Genomic DNA, 20740 nt, shown 5'->3' with positions numbered 1-20740 from the left:
GTGTTTTATTAAAGTGTTTTATTTAAAATAAAACACTTACGCGTTTTCAAATCAGTGTTTTAATTCATCGTTAGATCCTTTTGAGGATCCCGAAGCGTAGGATTGAAGATAAATACCCAGGCCCCTACCCTTTCCCTTCAGTCTTTTCTCTTTTACTTTTCTTTCTTTTTCTCTCTTCTCTCTCCCTCGTGCACGTCCAGCTGTGCTTCATCACTGTGCATGGACTTCCATGTTTGTTCGGTTGAAGCTCCAGCCGGCGCCACCTCCGGCCACCGTGCCTCACCTCCCACACCGGCATGACCCTCCATCACCGGCGACCACTACCTCACTGGTGGTGTGCTTTACCGGCCACCGAGTCTCTCTCTATCTCCCTTCAAAGAAATGGGTCTTCAACCCTTTTTCACCTCTTTGGACCACCATACACGGTTGAAACGGCCACCAAGCACCACCAATGGAACCACCATGTCAAGGGCTTCCTCCCTATGTCCTTCTTTCTCCCTAACTCTCACTCTTTCTCCGATGGGTCTTCACACACACACGTTCGGTTGCACCGCCGTGCACCACCGTACACGGCCACCCATGGTGTTTCACCACCACCACCTTGTTCCTCTCATCACCACGAACTTTCCCAAGAAATTTCATGGCCAACGGAGCTATGTAGAGCTCTCACTCTCCCTCACTCTCCAAGGCCGAAAATGACTTCAAACGGCCGATCCGCCGCCGTGAGCCACCGTATGGCCACCACCTCGCCACCACAGCTCTACCACATGTTCCTCTACCTTTCCCTAGCTTCCCATGAAGTTCTATGGTCTTCCACCACCTCAAGCAAACACCTAGCATTTCGGATTTACTGTTCACGGCATGATGCCGCCGTGCTCCGCCACCCTTGACCACCACGAGGCCACCATGAGCCTTCCAAGGCCACGCCTAGCTTTTCTCAAGCTCAAACTACCACTTTATGTGGTGGATAGCCACCGTACGCGGTTTTACCGCCACGTACGCTCCTCCGACGCTTAATCGTGACGCGCAGCGAGCGACACACGGGTTAGCCCGTTGATGGTATAACCTTCTATCTCTAGTTATTTATGTTTAAAGTAGTTGATTGGTTGGATCGTAGACTGTGTAGTTAGTATTTGTGGAGTTCGCTGCGTAGTTGTGAAGCGAAGTGTAGTTGTGAAGTGTTGGGCTTGATTGTGTAGCATTGTGGACTATGTTGTAAAGTATGGGCGTGAGATGGATGCCACAGATGTGATATGGCGTGTAGTGTGAAGAGAGTACGCGTGAAGCGTACTCTGTGTAATGCAGCGACGCGTCGTGTGACATGTGCTGTAGTGATGTGTGGCGTAGAAGAAAGGGAGTGCACGTGGAGTGTACTCCGTGTTGTATGGCGATGCACCGTGTGATGTGCATCGTGATGATGAGTGTTGTAACGAAAGGAGTACGCGTGGTGCGTACTCCGTGTCGCGTAGCGATGCACCGTGAGGCGTGTATCGTAGTGATGTTGTCATAGTGTGGATGGAAGAGAGTTCACGTGAGTGTACTCTATACGAGGTCTTGATACACTGGATGGCCTGTCACGAAGGGTTGGATGACGTAGCAGAGAAGTGTGGAGTGTATGGTCTAGTGTCGGGAACTGTGTAACAGTATCCCGAAATAATGGTGACATAGCCTGTAGTCCGGGGTGACGAGATTTACCTTGTGGATGACTATGGCTAAAGGTATATGGAAGTGGTGAAAAGGTATCAGAGAGTGCAACAGAAGCACAATGGGCCCCGTATTGTAACTCGAGATTCTGTCTTGAGCTGCATAATGTGACAGAGGCACATTTGTGGATGCAGTCCTCTTGTCAAGTGGCGGGAACTGTGTAACAGTGTCCCGAAGCAGTAGTGATGTGTCCTGTAGTCCAAGGTAACAGGTATTGCCTTGAGACTGACTTGTGACTAAGAGTATAAGGAAGTGATGGAGAAGTATCAGAGCGTGCAGCGGAAGCATGATGGGTATCGTGATGTGACTCAGGATTTATCTCGAATTACGTGACGTGACAGAGGTGCATTTATGGATGCAATCCTCTCCCATTAAGTGTTGGGATGAACTTATAAAGAGCCGGGAAGTAGGAAAAGTCCTATCGACCGGGTCTTAACAAGTTGGTATTGGAGTTTGGAGCTTGTTTATACAAGCAGGCGTTTATTGGAATTATAAGTTGCTCTTAGGTGATAAAAGGGGATGAGATACATGTGTCTCTGGCAAGACAAGTGTATCAGACAGATTTATCATATGTAATGAGTAATCTGTCCTGATCATGGTTACATGGTATTTTAGCCAGAGAATTGGCTGACTTCATGTAGCCTGAATGGATGGAAATAAGGATGTAGCGTGGGCTAGGATACGTGAAAGTAGTGAAGAGTATATAGTTTAAGGTTGGGACGCATGGCTCTGTATGTTAGAATCATGCGTTGGATTGTGTAAATAGAAGAACGAGACAGAGATCTTAGTGTCTTAACCTAAGGTGAATCACAGAGGTTCACTTTAAGGAATAAGACCCCGAAAGTTTTAGCATAGTAAATAGTACGTAAGAGCCCAGGGATGGATAGAGAATGTTTCAAGCAAAGCATAGTTCTATTTTCTAGAATAGTTACTTATGCATTAGATAGATGATGACATAAAGTTATGTGTATGCATGTAGGTTGCCATCTGACACGCACATGAATGGACTGCATGAATTGAGTATGACATGAAGTCCAGGTAAGTGTTACGTTCATACTCTTCTAGAGTTTTCTCTATGAAAATGAAGAAGAAGACGAAAGCTTTTCTGTAAAAAAAAAAATGAAACGTAAGTTTTCAAGTATAAGTACGTAGTGGCCTTCCTTGGCAGCCCCTTTTTTATGCACTCAAAGTATGTACGTGTATGCATGTGAATGGATGCTATAAGTAGTACGTATTGTATGTATATTTATGAAAGGAAACGAAATGAAGTTTTAAAAGACGTTATAACTGTTAAGGACTGTAAGGTTTGATAAAGAAAGAAAACTATCTTTTCTAAAATAAAATAACTCTTTCTAAAACAACTTTAATGGAAAAGAAAGAAAATCAGTTTTCCTCTTAAAGAAACTTCTCTTAAAGCAACTTTTATGAAAGTAAAGAAAATTATGCTTTAAACGATACGAATGAAAAGGAAAGGACTGTAAAGAAATGAACGGATTGAATGTATGATGTATGAAAATACGTAATGGCCACATGGACTAGACTGGAAATGATATCAAAGAAATGGGCAGATTGCAATGCCGGGTAAGTAGTACTGGTAGTGCACCCAGTGCTGCATCCTGACTGAATGGATTCCCAACCCGCGGCCACGGGCGGAATCAGGTCCAAAAGACCGCTAACCCCAACGCACGGGGCGTAACAGTGTGCAACGGCCACATGAAAGTGATAAGAATGAACGAATGCATGTTAAGAATGGATGCATGTATGTATGTATGAATGAATGGACCGAATGCATGAATGTACGTAAGTAAGAAAAGATGATTTAATGAACGTATATATGCATGAATGTACGTAGAAATATAAATGCATGAAAAGATTCTTTAAGTAACGAAGGCAGCGATGCGTGGGGAACTGTTTTAAAGAAGAAATCATGTTTTAAATAAAAACCCCACCTCGAAACGTTTTCAAACGAAAAGAAAGACATATGCATGCTACGTAAGATATGTATGTATGGAATGATAATTGCATGACTGAAAAACTATGTTATTATATTTTGACTGTATGAAGTAATGCTTACGAGTCATCGACTCATTTTAGTTTTTATGTGTGCCCTCCCAGGCATAAGATAAGCATGACAGGTCAGAACAAGCACTGCCCAAGGGGAAGAGCACGAAGGCCTAGGCAAGATGTTTCACATTAAAAGCTTTAATTATGTAATGTAATGTTTTCCGCTGAAAGTTTTAATCAAGAAAAAAATGAGACTTTATTTATAACATGGAGTCTTTTGTATCCTGGTATGTATGGAAAAGAGATTGAAAAGGAATCGTAATTCCCGTCGGTTTTTATCAAAATCGATATGAAAAAGGACCCACCACAAGGACGGGCGTTACACCTACACTCAACTCTCACTCCAACCTCATCCTCTTCCATATCTCATCTATAAGTATCTCCAGCTACACCCCACAAAACTATCTTCATTTACACTTTCCATTGAAAAAATACCAAATACTCTCTCTCGGATAGATTTTAGGTGTTCTTTTGCACACCCATTTTAAAGTTTTTGTAAGTATTTTATTATAAAATCTCCTTCATATAAGTTGTTTCTTTTTTAGTCTAGTTTATGTGGTTAGCTTATTTGTTCTATTTGAAGATCATTTGGTCAGTCAAATATTGTTTAAACTCTAAAAAGGTTATTCTGGGAGATAAATTGGAGAACATGTTATATTTTGGAGTTTTTGACCAAGTTAATGGATAGATCTTGGTCTGAAATTTTTATGGAGTATTGTTAAAATGTATATATGATTATTGGTTGAGGATTTGTTGCATGATTAAAGGTTGTAATGAATATTTTCTTAGATCTATAAACTTAGAAATTGGAAGAGGAAAAACAGTTTCTGTTTTGAGAAAGTTTAACTCTTTAGTGGTCTAAACCTATTCCAATAGCTTTGATAATTTTATTGAAGGCTCCTAAACCTCTTATATACATGTTATAATATTATTTTGAAAATATTTGATATTAGTTTCAAATATATGAAATTTTATGTAAAGAGATATTCGGATAGGCCAAAGTGTGGATGTTATTGGCTCAATTTATATTTTGGTTAATGTTTAACCATGTGATCTTGAATTAGAAGCTTATATATATTTTAGGACATTTTTTTAAACCATGTAATGGTTTGGTTTGAAGATCACATCTTTATAAGTCATAGATCAAAAGGTTAATCAAAACAAGTTAGAAACAAAAATCAATAGAAATAGCATATGAGAATTTCGGCCCTATAGATTTTTAATAGTTGTGATTAGTTTTAAATTTTTTTAACTTGATATTTGAGTTGAGGATAAAATTTACATGAGACATGTAAATTTTGGTGACTTTTAGAGTTAGTATGCAAAATCCTTAAGTTATGGGTAAAATGGTCATTTTTCTACATGTAGAGGGTAAAATGAAAATTTTACTCTTTAAGTTAGTATTTTCCATATTTTAAATTATTAGTGATTTAGTGCTAATTTTTAGAATCACTAATTACAGTTCCTCATGATCGTGCTTGAGGTTTTATAAGAAACGCAGAGATCGATGTAAGTTAGTTTTTAACTTACTAGCAGTCTACTGTGTATATGTGCTAAGTAAAGGAACTACAGTGTATATGCATGTGTGTTATCATATATGTCATGCCATGCCAAGTTATCACCTAATTGTCTGTTACATAGAATATATTTTGTCATCTGTTTTCATCTGTTACATAATATATTTTGTTCTGTATATGAAAATTGTTACATAATATATTCTATCATGTATTGCTATATATTACAAATACGTCATGTTAAGTATGTCATCTATTACATGTATGTCAAGTCATGTAATATTCATTGTTACAAGTATGTTATGTTAAATATGTTGTCTATTATATGTCATGTTACGAAATGTTTCTATCTGAAGTTGGTCATGTCTTTCAAGTTATGTTCAAGTCATGTTATGTTACGTCAGGGTTTCAGTCTTTTCGTATTCCAGTCATGTTTCATCTTGAGTTACATTCATTTTCGTGGGGTCCACAACAACTGTGGCACACGAAGTATGGGGTCACAATAATTGTGACGCATACACTACGTAAGACACAACAATTGTGACACGTAGAATACATGGGGCCACAACAACTGTAGAGTATGTATTTAACTGCATTATGACGCGTAGAATACATGGGGCCACAATAACTGTGAAGTATGTATTTAACTACATTATGAAGCATAGAATACATGGGACCACAACAACTGTGGAGTATGTATTTACACGTAGAATACATGGGGCCACAACAACTGTGGAGTATGTATTTAACTGCATTGTGACGTGTAGAATATATGGAGCTACAACAACTGTGGAGTATGTATTTACGCGTAGAATACATGGGGCCACAACAACTGTGGAGTTCTATTTAACTGCATTGTGACACGTAGAATACACAGGGCCACAACAACTGTGGAGTATGTATTTTTCATGTTAAGTCAAGTTTCGGAACAAATTCATGTTAAGTCAAGTTTCAGATCAAGTTCATGTCAAGTCAAGTTCAGTTCACGTTTCAATTTACGTTATGTCAGTTATGCTATATTGTACGTCAAGTTATGCTTTAATTACTTATGAATTTGATTATGCATTCATACTTTTACTGTCATCCATGCATCATTAACTTGTGTGAAAGTTTTTTGTTAACTTACTGAGATTTATAATCAAATCTCACTGTGGTAGTCCTAACTACCATTCCTCCCGAATGGTAGATCTTGTTACAGGACCTGAAGGAGAATCTGGAGCTGACCAACTAGACACATCTGACTGAGCGACGGTACGATGTCAATGTTAATATAGTAGTTAACGTAAATTACTACTTGTACGATAGAGTTACATTTTCAGTACTTTTTGGATCATAACCATTTTGGACCAGTGTTGTGATCTTAGTTGTTCAATGGGTCTTTATATATGAAGTATGTTTTAAGCATTTGAAATATTTCAATTTGGTGCATAGTATTGCTAAAGAAAAAAAATTTATCCGCTGCGAATATTGCATAATGTTAGATGCATATTAGAAACATTGCATCTTATATGTCATAAACAGGGATAGGTAATCTTGTGTTGCATTTTTCGACACTTCAAATATCCGTTCGATCCCAAACGGAATTTGGGGGCGTCACAGGTGTGCACGCCTAGCGTTTGCTGGTAGAGATGCTATCTCCCTTGGTTCTTTTCGGCCAACCTCGTAGACTAAGGTAAGGGATGAGGCAAGACCATGGAGATACGGTAGGCAAGCCCATGGAGATACGGTACTTGACTCCCTTGGTCATCTTGCCAACCTCATAGACTGAGGCAGGTGATGAGGCAAGCCCGTGGAGACACGGTGCTTGGCTTCCCTAGTCTTCTTGTCTCCTTGTAGACTTAGGCATGGGATGAGGCAAGGCTATGGAGACACGGTGCGTCGCTCCTCTAGTCTTTGAGTCACCTTGTAGACTGAAGGGATGAGGCAACCCCGTGGAGACACGGTGCTTGAATCCCCTGGTCTTCTCATCACCTCGTAGACTGAGGCTAGGGGTGAAAACCAATCGTTCGGTTTCGGTTTTGGACCAAAACCGAAACCGAACGGACATCATCAAAAGTGGATGAATCTCGACCGAAACCGGTCGTTTAAAGGGGAGAAACCGTTTACATCAGTCTCGGCGTCACTCCGGTCGGTTCGTCGGCGTCTTCGGTGGCGATGGAGGCTGTTTTCAGCGATGCCGCAGTCGGTTTCCACTTTCCAAGTGCAGTGAGACTTCAACGGCGAGGAGGAGGTGGTGGCTCTGGCTCATGCCGCGTGCGAGGTTGTGGTTTGACGACAGAGCAGAGAAGAGAGAGAGAGAGAGAGAGAGAGAGAGAGAGAGAGAGAGAGAGAGAGAGAGAGAGAGAGAGAGAGAGAGAGCAGAGGTGCGAGAGAGCAGAGGTTCATGTGACGGCGCGAAGAAGAAAAGAGAAGGAGTGTGGCTAACCCTAACCTAAATGGTATCGTTTGGGTTTCTTTTATTTTTTTTTTGTATCTGCGTCATCAAAACGACGCCGTTTCACTTAAGTGAAGTGAAACGGCGTCGTTTCATTTAAACGTATTTGAAAAAAAAATAAGGATAGCCGAGGTCGGTCGGTTCAGCGGTTTTTCATTGGGTCGAACCGCGAACCGAACCAGCCGAAGTCGGTTTGGCTTAATTCCTACCGCCGGCCAACCGGTTCTCTGACGGTTTCGGCCGGTTCCCTGCTCCGGCGGCCGGTCTGATCGGTTCCCGGCCGGTTTCTCGGTTTTCTGTACAGCCCTAACTGAGGCAAGGGATGAGGCATGCCCATTGAGACATGGTGCTTGTCTGCCATGGTCTTCTTGTCACCTCGTAGACTGAAGTAAGGGATGAGGCAAGCCCGTGAAGGCATGGTACTTGGCTCTCCTGGTCTTCGCGTCACCTCTTAGCTTAAGGCAAGAGATGAGGCAAGCCCATGAAGACACGGTGCTTGGCTTCCTTGGTCTTTTTGTTGATGAAAATTCAGGAGTCAGTACGAATAATTAGGGTGCTTGACTAAGCTATAGAAGTTAAACTGAGTAGCGTAAACAATTTTCAATCTCAAGTGTGAGATTTGCACACCTGAATTGTCCTGTTGGATCGTAGAGAAAGTTTAAGACAAGTTGGCGTTGCTTGCGAGTCGCCATGTTTCGGTGGTGACAGAGATCCGAGGTGCCCTCGTGCATGTTAATTCCACGAAATCAATTCTAATGGAATTTTGGATGTCCGAGTGGGGCTATGTAGCCAGTGTTCCAAGTTACAAGAATCAATTTTGTTAGCAGAAATAAAATTTATACAAATTTGAGAGAGACAAACCGGTGCATTGTAGCCACTGCAAGTTAGTTTTGTTCGACAGAAATTATTTACTGATTGCTACTTCTCTTCTTCCTTAGCGTCCTTTTCCTTTAAAGCCTTTCTATGTTTTTATTTTTAATCCACGGCAGAGGAAGTTGTTGCCGGAGTGAGAGGTGGCTGCTATTGAATTACCAAGATGTTGGCTGAGTGCATGGCTGCTTGTTAGCCAGTGAGAAGCGACAAGGATGTACACTGGCCGAGGAGTGATCGAGCAGTCCAAGGCCATGGAGATGCATAGTCGAGCAGTTTGCATGGTTTAGTCTGGGTGAGGTGTCTAGTGCTAAAGGGTTAGTTTGAGAGGCCAATAGCCGAGGATGCAAGGGAGAGGACTCCTTGGCCGAGGGACTTACTTTGTGGGAGTGGAGTCAAGATCCTGGTGGATGGTTGTGGGCGCTTGCCGAAATGCATGGCGCTGTTGGTGTTGGCTGAAATGCTTGTGTAGGGTGGGCCACTTGGGCAGAGAACCTCGGCAGATGGGCTAATTGTAATAACCTGCTAGAAATTTAATGAAGAAATTTCTATTGGCTTTAGGAATCTTGTGAAGTTTCCATAAGTTTTCACGAATCTATTAATCGTATAGGTTTTAGTCTAACTACATAGTTAGTATTATTACTCACTATGGTATCAGAAGTGTGTTTTTGATTATTGGAAATAGTTAGAAAAGTTTTAATTGGACACATGGAAAGATTTTAGCCACCTCACTCTTCCAAGTCTAATCTTCACCTTTAGAAAATAGCTTAACCTGATTTTTGTAGATATTATTGAGTAAGAGAGACCTATACTCAATTCTCACTCCAGGTAAGAGAAACCTACACTTAACTCTCACTCCGCGTAAGAGAGACCTACACTCAACTCTCACTCTAGCCTCATCTTTTTCCATATTTTGTCCATAAATACCCCCAGCCACTTCCCACGAAATTATCTTCCTTTACATCTTTCATTGAAAGAACACCAAACTCTTTCGGACAGCTTTCAAGTATTCTTTTGCACCCCCATTTCGAAATTTTTGTAGGTATTTTATCATAAAGTCTCTTTCATACAAGTTGTTTCTTTTTTAGTATAGTTTACATGAATATCTTATTTGTTCCATTTGAGGGTCATTTGATTAGTCAAATATTGTTTAAACTCTAGAAAGGTCATTTTGGGAGATAAACTGGAGAATATGTTATAGTTTGGAGTTTTTGACCAAGTTAATGGATAGATATTGGACCGAAATTTTTATGGAGTATTGTTAACATGTGTATATGATTATTGGTTGAGGATTGTTGCATGATTAAAGGTTTTGATAAAAAATTTTCTTAGATCTAGAAACTTAGAAACTGGAAGAGGAGAAACAATTTCTGTTTTGAAAAAGTTTAAATCTTTGGTGGTTTAAACCTATTCCAATGGCTTTGATAATTTTATTGAAGGATCCTAATCCTCTTATATACATGTTATAATATTATTTTGAAAATATTTGATGTTAGTTTCAAATATATGAAATTTTATGCAAAGAGATATTTAGATAGACCAAAGTGTGGATGTTCTTAGCTAAATTTATATTTTGGTTAATTTTTAACCATGTGATCTTGAATTAGAAGCTTATATATGTTTTATGACATTTTTTTAAATCATGTGATGGTTTGGTTTGAAGATTACATCTTTATAAGTCATATATCAAAAGGTTAATCAAAACAAGTTAGAAACAAAAATCAATGGAAATAGCATATGAGAATTTCGGCCTTATGGAATTTTAATATTTGTGATTAGTTTTAAATTTTTCTAAATTGATATTTGAGTTTAGGATAAAATTTACATGAGACATGTAAATTTTGGTGACTTTTGGAATTAGCATGCAAAATCCTTAAGTTATGAGTAAAACGGTCATTTTCCTACATGTAGAGGGTAAAATAGAAATTTTACTCTTCAAGCTATTATTTTCTATATTTCAAATTATTAGTGATTTAGTTCTAACTTTTAGAATCACTAATTACAGTTCCTCGTGATCGCGCTTGAGGTTTTATAAGAAACGCAGAGATCAAGGTAAGTTAACTTTCAATTTACTAACAGTATACTGTGTATGTGTGCTAAGTAAAGGAACTATAGTGTATGTATGTGTGTTATCATATATGCCATGCCATGCTAAGTTATCACATATTTGTCTGTTACATAAAATTTATTCTGTCATGAGTTTCATCTGTTACATAAGATATTTTGTCATATATTGCAAGTACATAATGTTAAATATGCCATCTATTACATGTATGTCATATCATGTTCACTGTTGCAAGTATGTCAGATTAATTATGTTTCCATTAGATGTGATATCATGTTATGAAATATTGTGTGTTACATGTTTAAGTCATGTTACGATAAAACCCTATCTCAAGTTAGTCATATCTTTCAAGTTATGTTCAAGTCACGTTATGTTACGTTAGGGCTTCTGTCCTTTCGTATTCCAGTCACGTTTCATCTTGAGTTACATTCAGTTTCGTAGGATCCACAACAACTGTGGCACACGAAATATGGGGTCACAGCAATTGTGACGCATATACTACGTGAGACACAGCAATTGTGACACGTAAAATACATGGGGCCACAACAACTGTAGAGTATGTATTTAACTGCATTGTGACATGTAAAATATATGGGGCCACAACAACTGTAGAGTATGTATTTAAGTAGTAAAAGTCAAGTTTCAGATCAAGTTCATGTCAAGTTTAGTTCAATTCACGTTTCAATTTAAGTAATGTCAGTTATGCTATGTTGTATATCAAGTTATGCTTTAATTACTTATGAATTTGATTATGCATTAATGCTTTTACTGTCATCCATGTATCATTAGCCTGTGTGGAAGTTTTTGTTAACTTACTGAGATTTGTAATCAAATCTCACTGTGGTAGTCCCAACTACTATTTCTCCGGAATGGTAGATCTTGTTATAGGATCTGAAGGAGAATCAGGAGCTGACCAACTAGATACAGTTGACTGAGCGATGATGCGACGTCAATGTTAACATAGTAGTTAACGTAAATTACTACTTGTACGATAGAGTTGCATCTCCAGTACTTTTTGGATCATAAGAATTTTGGACTAGTGTTGTGATCTTAGTTGTTCAATGGGTCTTTATATATGAAGTATGTTTTAAGCATTTGAGATATTTTCAATTTGGTGCATAGTATTGCTAAAGAAAAAAAATTTACCTGCTGCGAATATTGCATAATGTTAGATGTATGTTAGGAACATTGCATCTTATATGTCATGAACGAGAGCAGGTAACCTTGTGTTGCATGTTTCAACCCTTTAAATGGTCTTCCGAACCCAAACGGAATTTGGGAGCGTCACAGGGTGGTATCAGAGCAATACGTCTCTGGGCAGTAAATCCATATGTTCTTAAGAAATGCACCAAATATTAGATTTGAAATTTAGTCGTCATTAGGCTTGGATTTCTTAAAGGTATGAAAGGTAGTATGTGGTTGTAATATGTATACTCGTGTGTTACAGGAAGGGACAAATGACTCACGATAGAATACCTCAAAGCCCTGAGGGAGACTTTAATCAGGAGAATCATAATTCCCCGATGGATGGAGGATTAGTTGAAACTGTGCATATGCTGACTGACGTGCTTAGACATCAGCAACAGCAACAAGTGCACGTACCTAGATCCAAAATTAGGGGTTGTCTATATGAGAAGTATATAATTTAACGTTACCCAAATTTTTTTGGTAATGAAGGGTCACTGAGAGCCAAGAAATGGATTATAAATCTCGAGAGAACGTACGAGATTTGTGGATGCCTTAAAGATCAAAAGGTTCTATATGCTGGATACCTTAAATCTTCATATATCAGATCATTCAATTCAATCAAATGATTAAAAAGGATCATTTAAAATAAACTCCTAATTATCTATCATATATTTCTTAATTATCATCTACGAAAAAAAAGAGAGAATTTTTTGAGTTGCCTTGTCAATTATTAATATCTTATTGCAGGTTCAATGCCATATTGGCAATCTTGTGCAGCTGCAAGCCTATGCGTTTTTGTCTCAGATATTCGTCAGACTGAAAAGCACTAGATGAGCAGTATATAACTTGGACCGTACGAAATATATTCTATATGGAGTACAAATATTATATATTTATATTTTCTTTTACAGTGGGAATATGGAATATAGTGGGAAGAGGGTGAGAGTTATACATGTGGGGGCCAATTTGCTGACTCAGTTGTCATGATTTCATCAATATGCGCTCATGAGGCCAGGAATTGGCATCATGAAGGGGTGAGGGAGCAAACATGATGAGACAGAGGAGGGTTTGCACTTGGAAATGGGCCCCCCCTCTCTCTCTCTCTCTCTCGTTGATGTATATGCACGTAACCTAAAAAGGGTTTCCATAGATAAACACACTGTTGCGAGCTTAGCTGGGAGACAAATCCAGCAAGTGGCGCACACCAAAACTCACTACACTTCTCACTAATTGGCCTCACATGGAGCCATTCCATCTGCTGTACGCGCTTTTCTGTGCATGTCTTTTTGTGTGCGTCCACGTGACCATATATGCTGTACGTGCCTCTATATATATTCCAAGTGTTAGAAAGAGGGGTTAATTAAGGAGCAGCTAAGTAATTAGATTGAGACTTTAATTATTCAACTATATATATTGTGTTCAGAGTTGGGTCTTTAAGCTGATGAATAATGCTGCTTCTTATTCTATATATATCTTATCACATTTTAAGTGATTTTATACATCAACAACTTAATACATTTCATGTACGATATATGAAAAAATCCAAACCTGAGGAGATATATAAAGAACTCCATTCATCAATAGGTGATGTTCATGTGTAGCTCTATATCTGATAAAAAAAAAAAAAAAACAAAGGAGAGAGAATTTGGGATATTTATATGCTTGATAAGGATGTCAAAGAAAACCTGATTGCAATATCAAAATCAGGATAGATATAATGAAAAGCAGTAAACTGATTAAAGTCATAACATAGCTTTTTCAGATCTCTATAGTATAAAGAGAGGCAGCTAGCTAGCATGCAGGGTTCGTACCAAAACTCAGAAAACTTCGTTTGAGAAATTTGCAGCTAGTATTTCGATCTAGTTTATTAGGGCAAACAGAGTCGAGTCGAGTCGAGTAGAGTGGTACGCACTGTTGAAGTTCGAGTTTGGCCGCGTAAGCATGCAGGCTAGCTAGGGACCGGGTGTCCGTACGGCATTATCCTGATCATGATCATCGGAACTACTTTAATTTGGTGCATTTATAATAATTTTTCTTCGTTGGAATTTGTTGAAAGTGGGAGGCAATTAGCAAAGGGACATGATGATCATAATTTGGATGGCCTGGCTGGGTCTAGCTACAATAACTCTTACAGTAGAGTAAGGTGGAATTTTGTGGCAGACAATGTAGGATTCATGAAAATCACCTCTGACCCACTAAGACAGACAACAGATAATGTTAAATTCTAGTTAGGCACCCTGTACCAAATACGAATTACGATTAATTCCAGTACCCTTTTTCAGATTCCGAATGAGTTCGCTAATTATTTTGAAAAGACGTAATTTTTATATAGGAAGTGGTTAAGAATCTATAATATCATGAATTTTCTTTATTTTTTTATTTTTCCTATCCGTGTCGGTTTTTTGAATGATTGGACTTGACATTGGCTCTACCAAAAAGTCACGTCGTTCTCTTTTTATTCTTCTTTTTTTGTCTTTTTGTTTTTATCTTTTAAATGCTTAATAATATGCAGATCGAGATCGAGAGAGAGAGAGAGAGAGGGGGTTAATGACATGGAGTTCAAATAATGAACAGTGCCATCCAAAATTCTAAATTTGTCATTGCATTGGCTAAATTAATGTTCATTGTTTATTTCAAGACTATAGCTCACTTATTACATAAAACTTTTAAAATTTTAAGGGGTTAACGATTCATGAATGTTATCTTAGTGATCTAGAATTATTGGCTTAATTTGTACTACTATACTCGTGGTGAACTCAAATTCGTGTTGATGAAACGCGTATATATATATTTTAATTAAAAAATTCTATATACCACATTATTATCTTATTCTTATCATATTATGTATAATGTAATATATTTATTTTTTATTATTTAATAATATTAAATATGTCACGTCTTATATAATGAGATGAAAATGAAATGAAAGTGTGGTATGTATAGATTACTCTTTAAAGGATTTAGATTATATTTAAGATCAGATTTGATTTCTCCTAATTTACAAGTACAAGCCTTAATGCCGGTGGAGATCTTCCAACATAGACCGATCCAAATAATGGTCGGTAGACGTAAATAACAACAATACTTACATAGTTGTGACGTATAATATGTTTAAAATTGAAAAATTCTAGTGGAAGTATTAGAGCCGATCGAAGCTTAGCTAGAAGTCTTGTTATAACCACAACAGAAGTATAGCACCAATTAGACCTTGAAAGACTCGGCCTCCACTCGTTCTATTTTCCTCTTGGTTCCGTGCATAAACCACGGCAATTATAAAATTATAAATTAATTGGAATTTGAGCTCCTTTAGGATTTCTTTCTTGTTCTCCAAACCCCCCCCCCCCCCCCCCCCCTCTTCCTTCTTTTGGAGTAGGCTCCGTTATGTTTCGGCTGCTGATCTTGGGACATCCTAGTTCAACTTAGAAAGAGAGAACCATTATATTAGACAAAAAGGTGATGCATGGGGAATTCTTTCGTTTGAAGTAAATCTAAGCGTGAGATCACGATTCGAAAAGGGAAAGTCTTACAACCCTAAAACGGTTCAGTTCAAATAGTGTGTGGGCCAAAGGCAGGCGATTTCCTTATATATATATATATATATATGTAGATTAATTAATCGATCATGCGCCCCATTAAACAAATCAAACACGTAGGTATTGCAGCTACTTTTTCCTCAAGTGAGGAGGGAAGGTTGCCAGCCTTTTTGATGGGGTATATATGCATGCCAAAAGTTCAGTGTCTTTCTGAGTTTAGGGCTCGAAATTGCAGGGAAAATTTGATGGAAAAAAGAGTGAAAGAGATTCTGCTCGCCCGGTTTGCCTTACTGTTTCTGCCATTGATATTCGCTAGCTTAGCTCGTGGGATGAGTGAGTGAGAGCCTAGAAACGCCATCATTGCTAAAGGGCAAAGGCTTATTCACTGGCATGGGCCAGCATGCATGATGGTAAAAGAAGCTGTGTCGCCAGTCACAACACGCCTCTGTCTTAAAAGCCCTATCCTTCGGCCCCTTAAATCTCCCCAAAATCTCATGCCTAATCATTTCAATTTTATTCATATTTCTTCGAAAGATTAGATCTTGAAAAAGGAGTGAATATACTAGTGCCCCCTTTGTAAAAAAGTCTCCGAAAATCCTATGGTTTGTACCCCCGCTACCCCCACCCCTCCTTTTGCATAAGATTCAGACAATTTTGAAAGCATTCCAATATCCGTCCCAACCTCTCATCATTCTAATTTTAAACCAGAGGTGAAAGCTTTATAATTGAAGTGAAAAAGATCATGATCTATCAATCGATTGCAATAAAAAAGATTACCAACTTTTAGATATATATATATATATATATATATATATATATATATATATATATATATATATATATAATCACCATTTCATGGAAAGATATCCAATCCTCATAATGATCATAGTTTCAGAGGAGTGCTTGGGTGTGCTGCATGCTTTTTCTTACTTCTTTATATTTTTTAACATTGGAACTTTTTGTGCTCGTCATGTGCCATGTAGCCTTTGGCGGGGCTGGAAATCTTTTGTAACTATGAGCATGTAAGCTGTTTGACAAAAAGGTCTACAAAAGCCAGCCCTCTCTCATCCTCCACCCTCTCCTCCTCTCTAATTAATTTGTTCTTATATATTTAGTTAAGCTGAGCTACTACTACTACATCTCATTCTATAAATCTTTCCAATTTTATTTAAATATTTCTCTTTATTATTTCTTTCTTTCTTCTTTCTTTAATTTCCCTCTATCTCAAACTAGCTAAACTAGTCCTTTTTCTGAGTCGGGAAGTTGAATGCATGCAAAAACGCGCAGGGAGGAAACGCTCTAGCTAGCCTTGCTAAAGTTGGATGTGGACAATAGAAATTATAACCACCATGTATGCGACGTGAAATATGCAGCTTGTCTTTGCTTATATAGTGTGCATTATTATATATAGATAACATGTCATGACGTCACGATCATTGGTCGATCTAAATTATTTTTTGTTAGGGAAGATTCAAACAACTGATCGATCGAGTACTACACTTTAAAAGACGTGATCCGCGCTGGCTAGCTAGCTTGTACTATCTCTACGACATTATATATATATAGGTCAAAATTACTATGTGTACCCATGATGTCTACACCATGCAGTTCTTCTTGAAACTACAACTGAAAAAATGTATCAAAATGGACAAATCATCGATGACAACGAGTCTCATTTCTAATATTTAACACTAAACAACGAAACATGCATTTCACAAGGAGAGCGTCTTTATCGAAGTTTACAAATCAAACGCCTTTCTCGTGCCTAGCTACCACAAGTATTAATCTATTGGAGCAAATGCAACAAAAGCAGTGTCTATATGTGTGTGTGTACTGTGTGGTGTCATGATAAATATGAAATGAAACTGATCCAATGCAGAATCAACTGAAATGGATCGTATTTATCTGATATAAAATATGAAATATTTTCGAAATCATATATGGTGTACATATATATATATATATATATTTAATCGTTAACAATACATTTGGCCAAGCAATTACAGATTCTTCGGTAAGAAAAAAAACACTATGCAATATAAATATGAGTTTTTTTCGATCGAGAGAGGAAAATAATTGAAGATCTATATATATATAAATGGAGCACAATAAAATCTAATATTCCTCATGTGGCTGTACTTTAAAGACCAACAAAAAGGTCGTTTTGTCTGAAATGTACAACTAAGAAATGGCTTATCCTGTCTGAAATGTACAACCAGCTACGTGGATTAATAATCGCTTAAAAATATGGTCCAAATACTGGTTTTGTTAGTATTCGAAGTTGGAACCAAGACTTGTTTAATGGTGTCCATTGCGTGGACCAGTGTGAAACTTTTGGGTGTCATCCCAAAGCTATTTATAAAACAATGAAGATCTCAAACACAAGAAGATATTCATGAACATGTGTATCCATTTGAAATCTATAAACAATATTGCGGCGGCTTACGATTCCCCAAATCTCGCCGCCAATTACTCCTAGATATCTTAGATACTTTTTAGGAACTAAAAATAATTATTTAAAAAAAAATAAAGCAATAAGAAAGTTGAGAAATGGAGCTTGAAAGGAGGGACCAGACAGATTTGCTGAGTTGCACCAAACAGTAGATTTTTTTCCTCTCTAGTTTCAGATAAGATGAAAAATATCAGAAGAGAAGGTACGAGGAAGATGCACACTGTTCGATGGGGTTGTTGTTCCCTGTGGCCTGAACTGAGCTAAATTCCGCCTTATACACGGGTCAAATCCAGAAATCTATGTAGAAACCATGAAAGACCAGGCAATATATAAAGCAAATATAAAGCACCATCTTACTGTTGAAAACAAGGCAATTAAACATTGAAAAGACCACGGCCGTTTGTATATGAATGTACGAAAATGACAGAAGAAAGGAAGAAGAAGAAGAAAGAAAGGAAAAAGATGAGACTATATTATTTACATATTTTAAGAAGAAAAATGTTCTCTTTAAAGTTGGTGGTCAAGCTAAAGACGGAGAACACCAAGATAATTTTCTTCCATGCATCATCCTAGTACGTAGTACCTCATCTGATCATTGTTATTGTTTGTGATTTCCTTTCTCATTTTGGTTATGCCTAATCTGATGAACAAATCCATGATTCCACCATACCTTCACTTCTTGCTGCTGCGGACACATTCTCCGGCCCCTTATCGCCATGAAAATCCGATGAAGCAGCCGCCGAGAAATTCAACTTGCCATTGGTAATCCGCTCCGAGTTACCATAGCTTGCGTTGAGTGATCTCAAGAGCCCTTGAGCCCCGCCGTGGGGTCCCATGTCGTTTCCCCAGCTGGTAGGAGGATCGTTCTCGCTTCTCGACAACGTCATTCTTCCCGACATGTTTGGAAGCCCACTGAGTTGTGTACCAACGTGCTGATGGCTTAAGCCAAATTCCTCTAAAACATTGCCCATTTTTAAGTGAGAATCGTTGGAAGGGATTTCCAAAGAACCTTGACTTTTAGAGCCAATAATGGCTGAATTGGATAGCGGGAATTTAGGTTGGGCTTGGAGGAAATTCTGTAGGTTGAGAATCGGGTTTTGCATGGTGATGAAATCATGGGGCTGCTTCAATAGGCCTAAATCAGAAGAAAGCTGGTAGTTAATGGAAGTTGAATGAGAAGCATTACTAGTTGAATTAGAACCTAAAACATCAATCATTGAAGAGCTAGGAAAAGACATGGATGGAGCTGAGGAAGAAGAAGATGGAGAAGAAGACAGAAATGGGGGTGGCTGAACTTTCTGAGCGAAAGGTCTCAAAAGGTACGGAGGCTGTGCAGGGTCCAAGTGCCCTGATCTCAAAGACGTCGAAGCTGTGCCGAAGAGATCGAGGCGGCTTCTCGGGAAAGGCGAGGATGTGAACGGCGGAGCGGGGATCCCAGTAAATTCCTGAACCATGGCTCGGAAATTGGTGGTGTCTGTAGTCAGCACGGTGGTAGGTGCACGCCTAGAGGCTCTGGACCTCTTCTTTGGGTTTCGAACCACGTTAGTGTTATTGCCTGCAGCTTGATTATTGTTTGCACCTGAAATAGTACCCGAAACAGAAACTGAAGCCCGCTCTGATGTCGGAGGGATCTGTACGGCGGAAAAACTACCGTCTCTGCTTTGTCCGCCGAATTGATGGGTTAAAAAAGCTTGGCTTTGGGTCGAGGGTGAGGGAGTTATCAATCCGCCAAGATCGGTGGCATTTGGGTCAGATCTTAGTGTTTTGGACCAGACCATATCGAGATTCAAAAAAGAATTCGGGTTCGTGAGTGGGATTGAGCGTGAGGACGACAAAGGGCCGAAGTAGTTTGATAAAGGGTCGAACATGGAAGAGGAGGAGGCGGGGAGGGTTTGGTGGTGGTGTGGCGGCGGCTGCTGAGCGTTATGCAATGGGCCGAGATGGCTTGCTGGGTTCAGGAACGCCGAGATCGATTCGGCGCGTGAATCATACTCCTCATCACCACCACTTGAGGATTGCATACTGCCAGTACTGTTACCGGAATCCATGACAGAGCTAGAGATACAGAAGGACGAGAGAGAGAGAGAGTAAAAATGGAAAGATGTAAAGTGGGGGGACAGAGATATGGAGAGAGCTGCAGAGAGATTTGCTTACTTACTCAGACCCATTTAAGAGGAAACTACAAAACAAAGCATTAGGTAATAGCAAATAGAGACAGAAATCTTTCTGGAAGAAGAGCTTTCAGAAAGTACCCATGTTTTTTAAAGGCTCTCTGATCTGGAAGAACGAGGACAGTGGCTTTGCGTGCTTTTGCTTTGTCTTTGAGCAAAAGGGTATGTGTAAAGAAAGAGAATCAACCAATCCACAGATCATGAAATTGATGGTTTGAGGAAGAGCTATAAATGAAAGCCCCAGACCTTCGGTTTGTCACTATTTATGATGCTGGGGTGGATTAGGGTTTCAAGGGCTTAGAGAAATGAGAAAAGAAAGAGAGGGAAGAGAGAAGAGAAAGAGGATAGATCTCTAGCCTTTTCTTCTCTAAAAGAGAGGCAGCGCGCTAGCGTCTGCCTGAGGTTCCACTCAAAAAGATCAGAGTGGGGTAGCCATGATAGAGGGGCAGGGATAGAGAGGTGGTGATGGGGGATTGAGGCTAAAGTGGTCAAAGTAAGTGAGAGTTGTGGTTTTGATTCGTTGTGTGAAAAGAAGAAAAGATATAAGGTTAAGGGAGCTGTTAGAACTTGGAATATATGATTGAAACTAGAAAATAATAATAATAATATTATTATTATCGAAATTACTCTTTTATTTATATAAATATATATTGTTGTTTTGGAATAATGAGGTGGGCAGGCAATCGAATTAAGGGTGATGGTTGTTGAATGGTAAAAAGGAAAGAGAACCACCGTCACCAGTACT

General features: G+C 38.8%; 1 protein-coding gene across 1 annotated transcript; it reads right to left on the bottom strand.

The window, feature by feature from the left end:
* Positions 1 to 18152: 18152 nt before the first annotated feature.
* On the bottom strand, positions 18153 to 20492 carry LOC122307637. The gene has a single exon (XM_043120648.1). It carries the CDS (start codon positions 19870 to 19872, stop codon positions 18460 to 18462), a length of 1413 nt encoding a protein of 470 aa, XP_042976582.1. The 5' UTR covers positions 19873 to 20492; the 3' UTR covers positions 18153 to 18459.
* Between the last annotated feature and the right edge of the window lie 248 nt (positions 20493 to 20740).

The sequence above is a fragment of the Carya illinoinensis genome, chromosome 4 (assembly GCF_018687715.1).
Source record: "Carya illinoinensis cultivar Pawnee chromosome 4, C.illinoinensisPawnee_v1, whole genome shotgun sequence".
Lineage (NCBI taxonomy): Eukaryota > Viridiplantae > Streptophyta > Magnoliopsida > Fagales > Juglandaceae > Carya > Carya illinoinensis.
Note: the sequence above shows the minus strand (reverse complement) of the source record. Positions and strands in the feature narration are given on the sequence as shown.

Coding starts and splice junctions, on each gene's coding strand:
- LOC122307637 (XM_043120648.1), bottom strand. CDS start 19,872: ATGGATTCCGGTAACAGTACTGGCAGTATGCAATCCTCAAGTGGTGGT.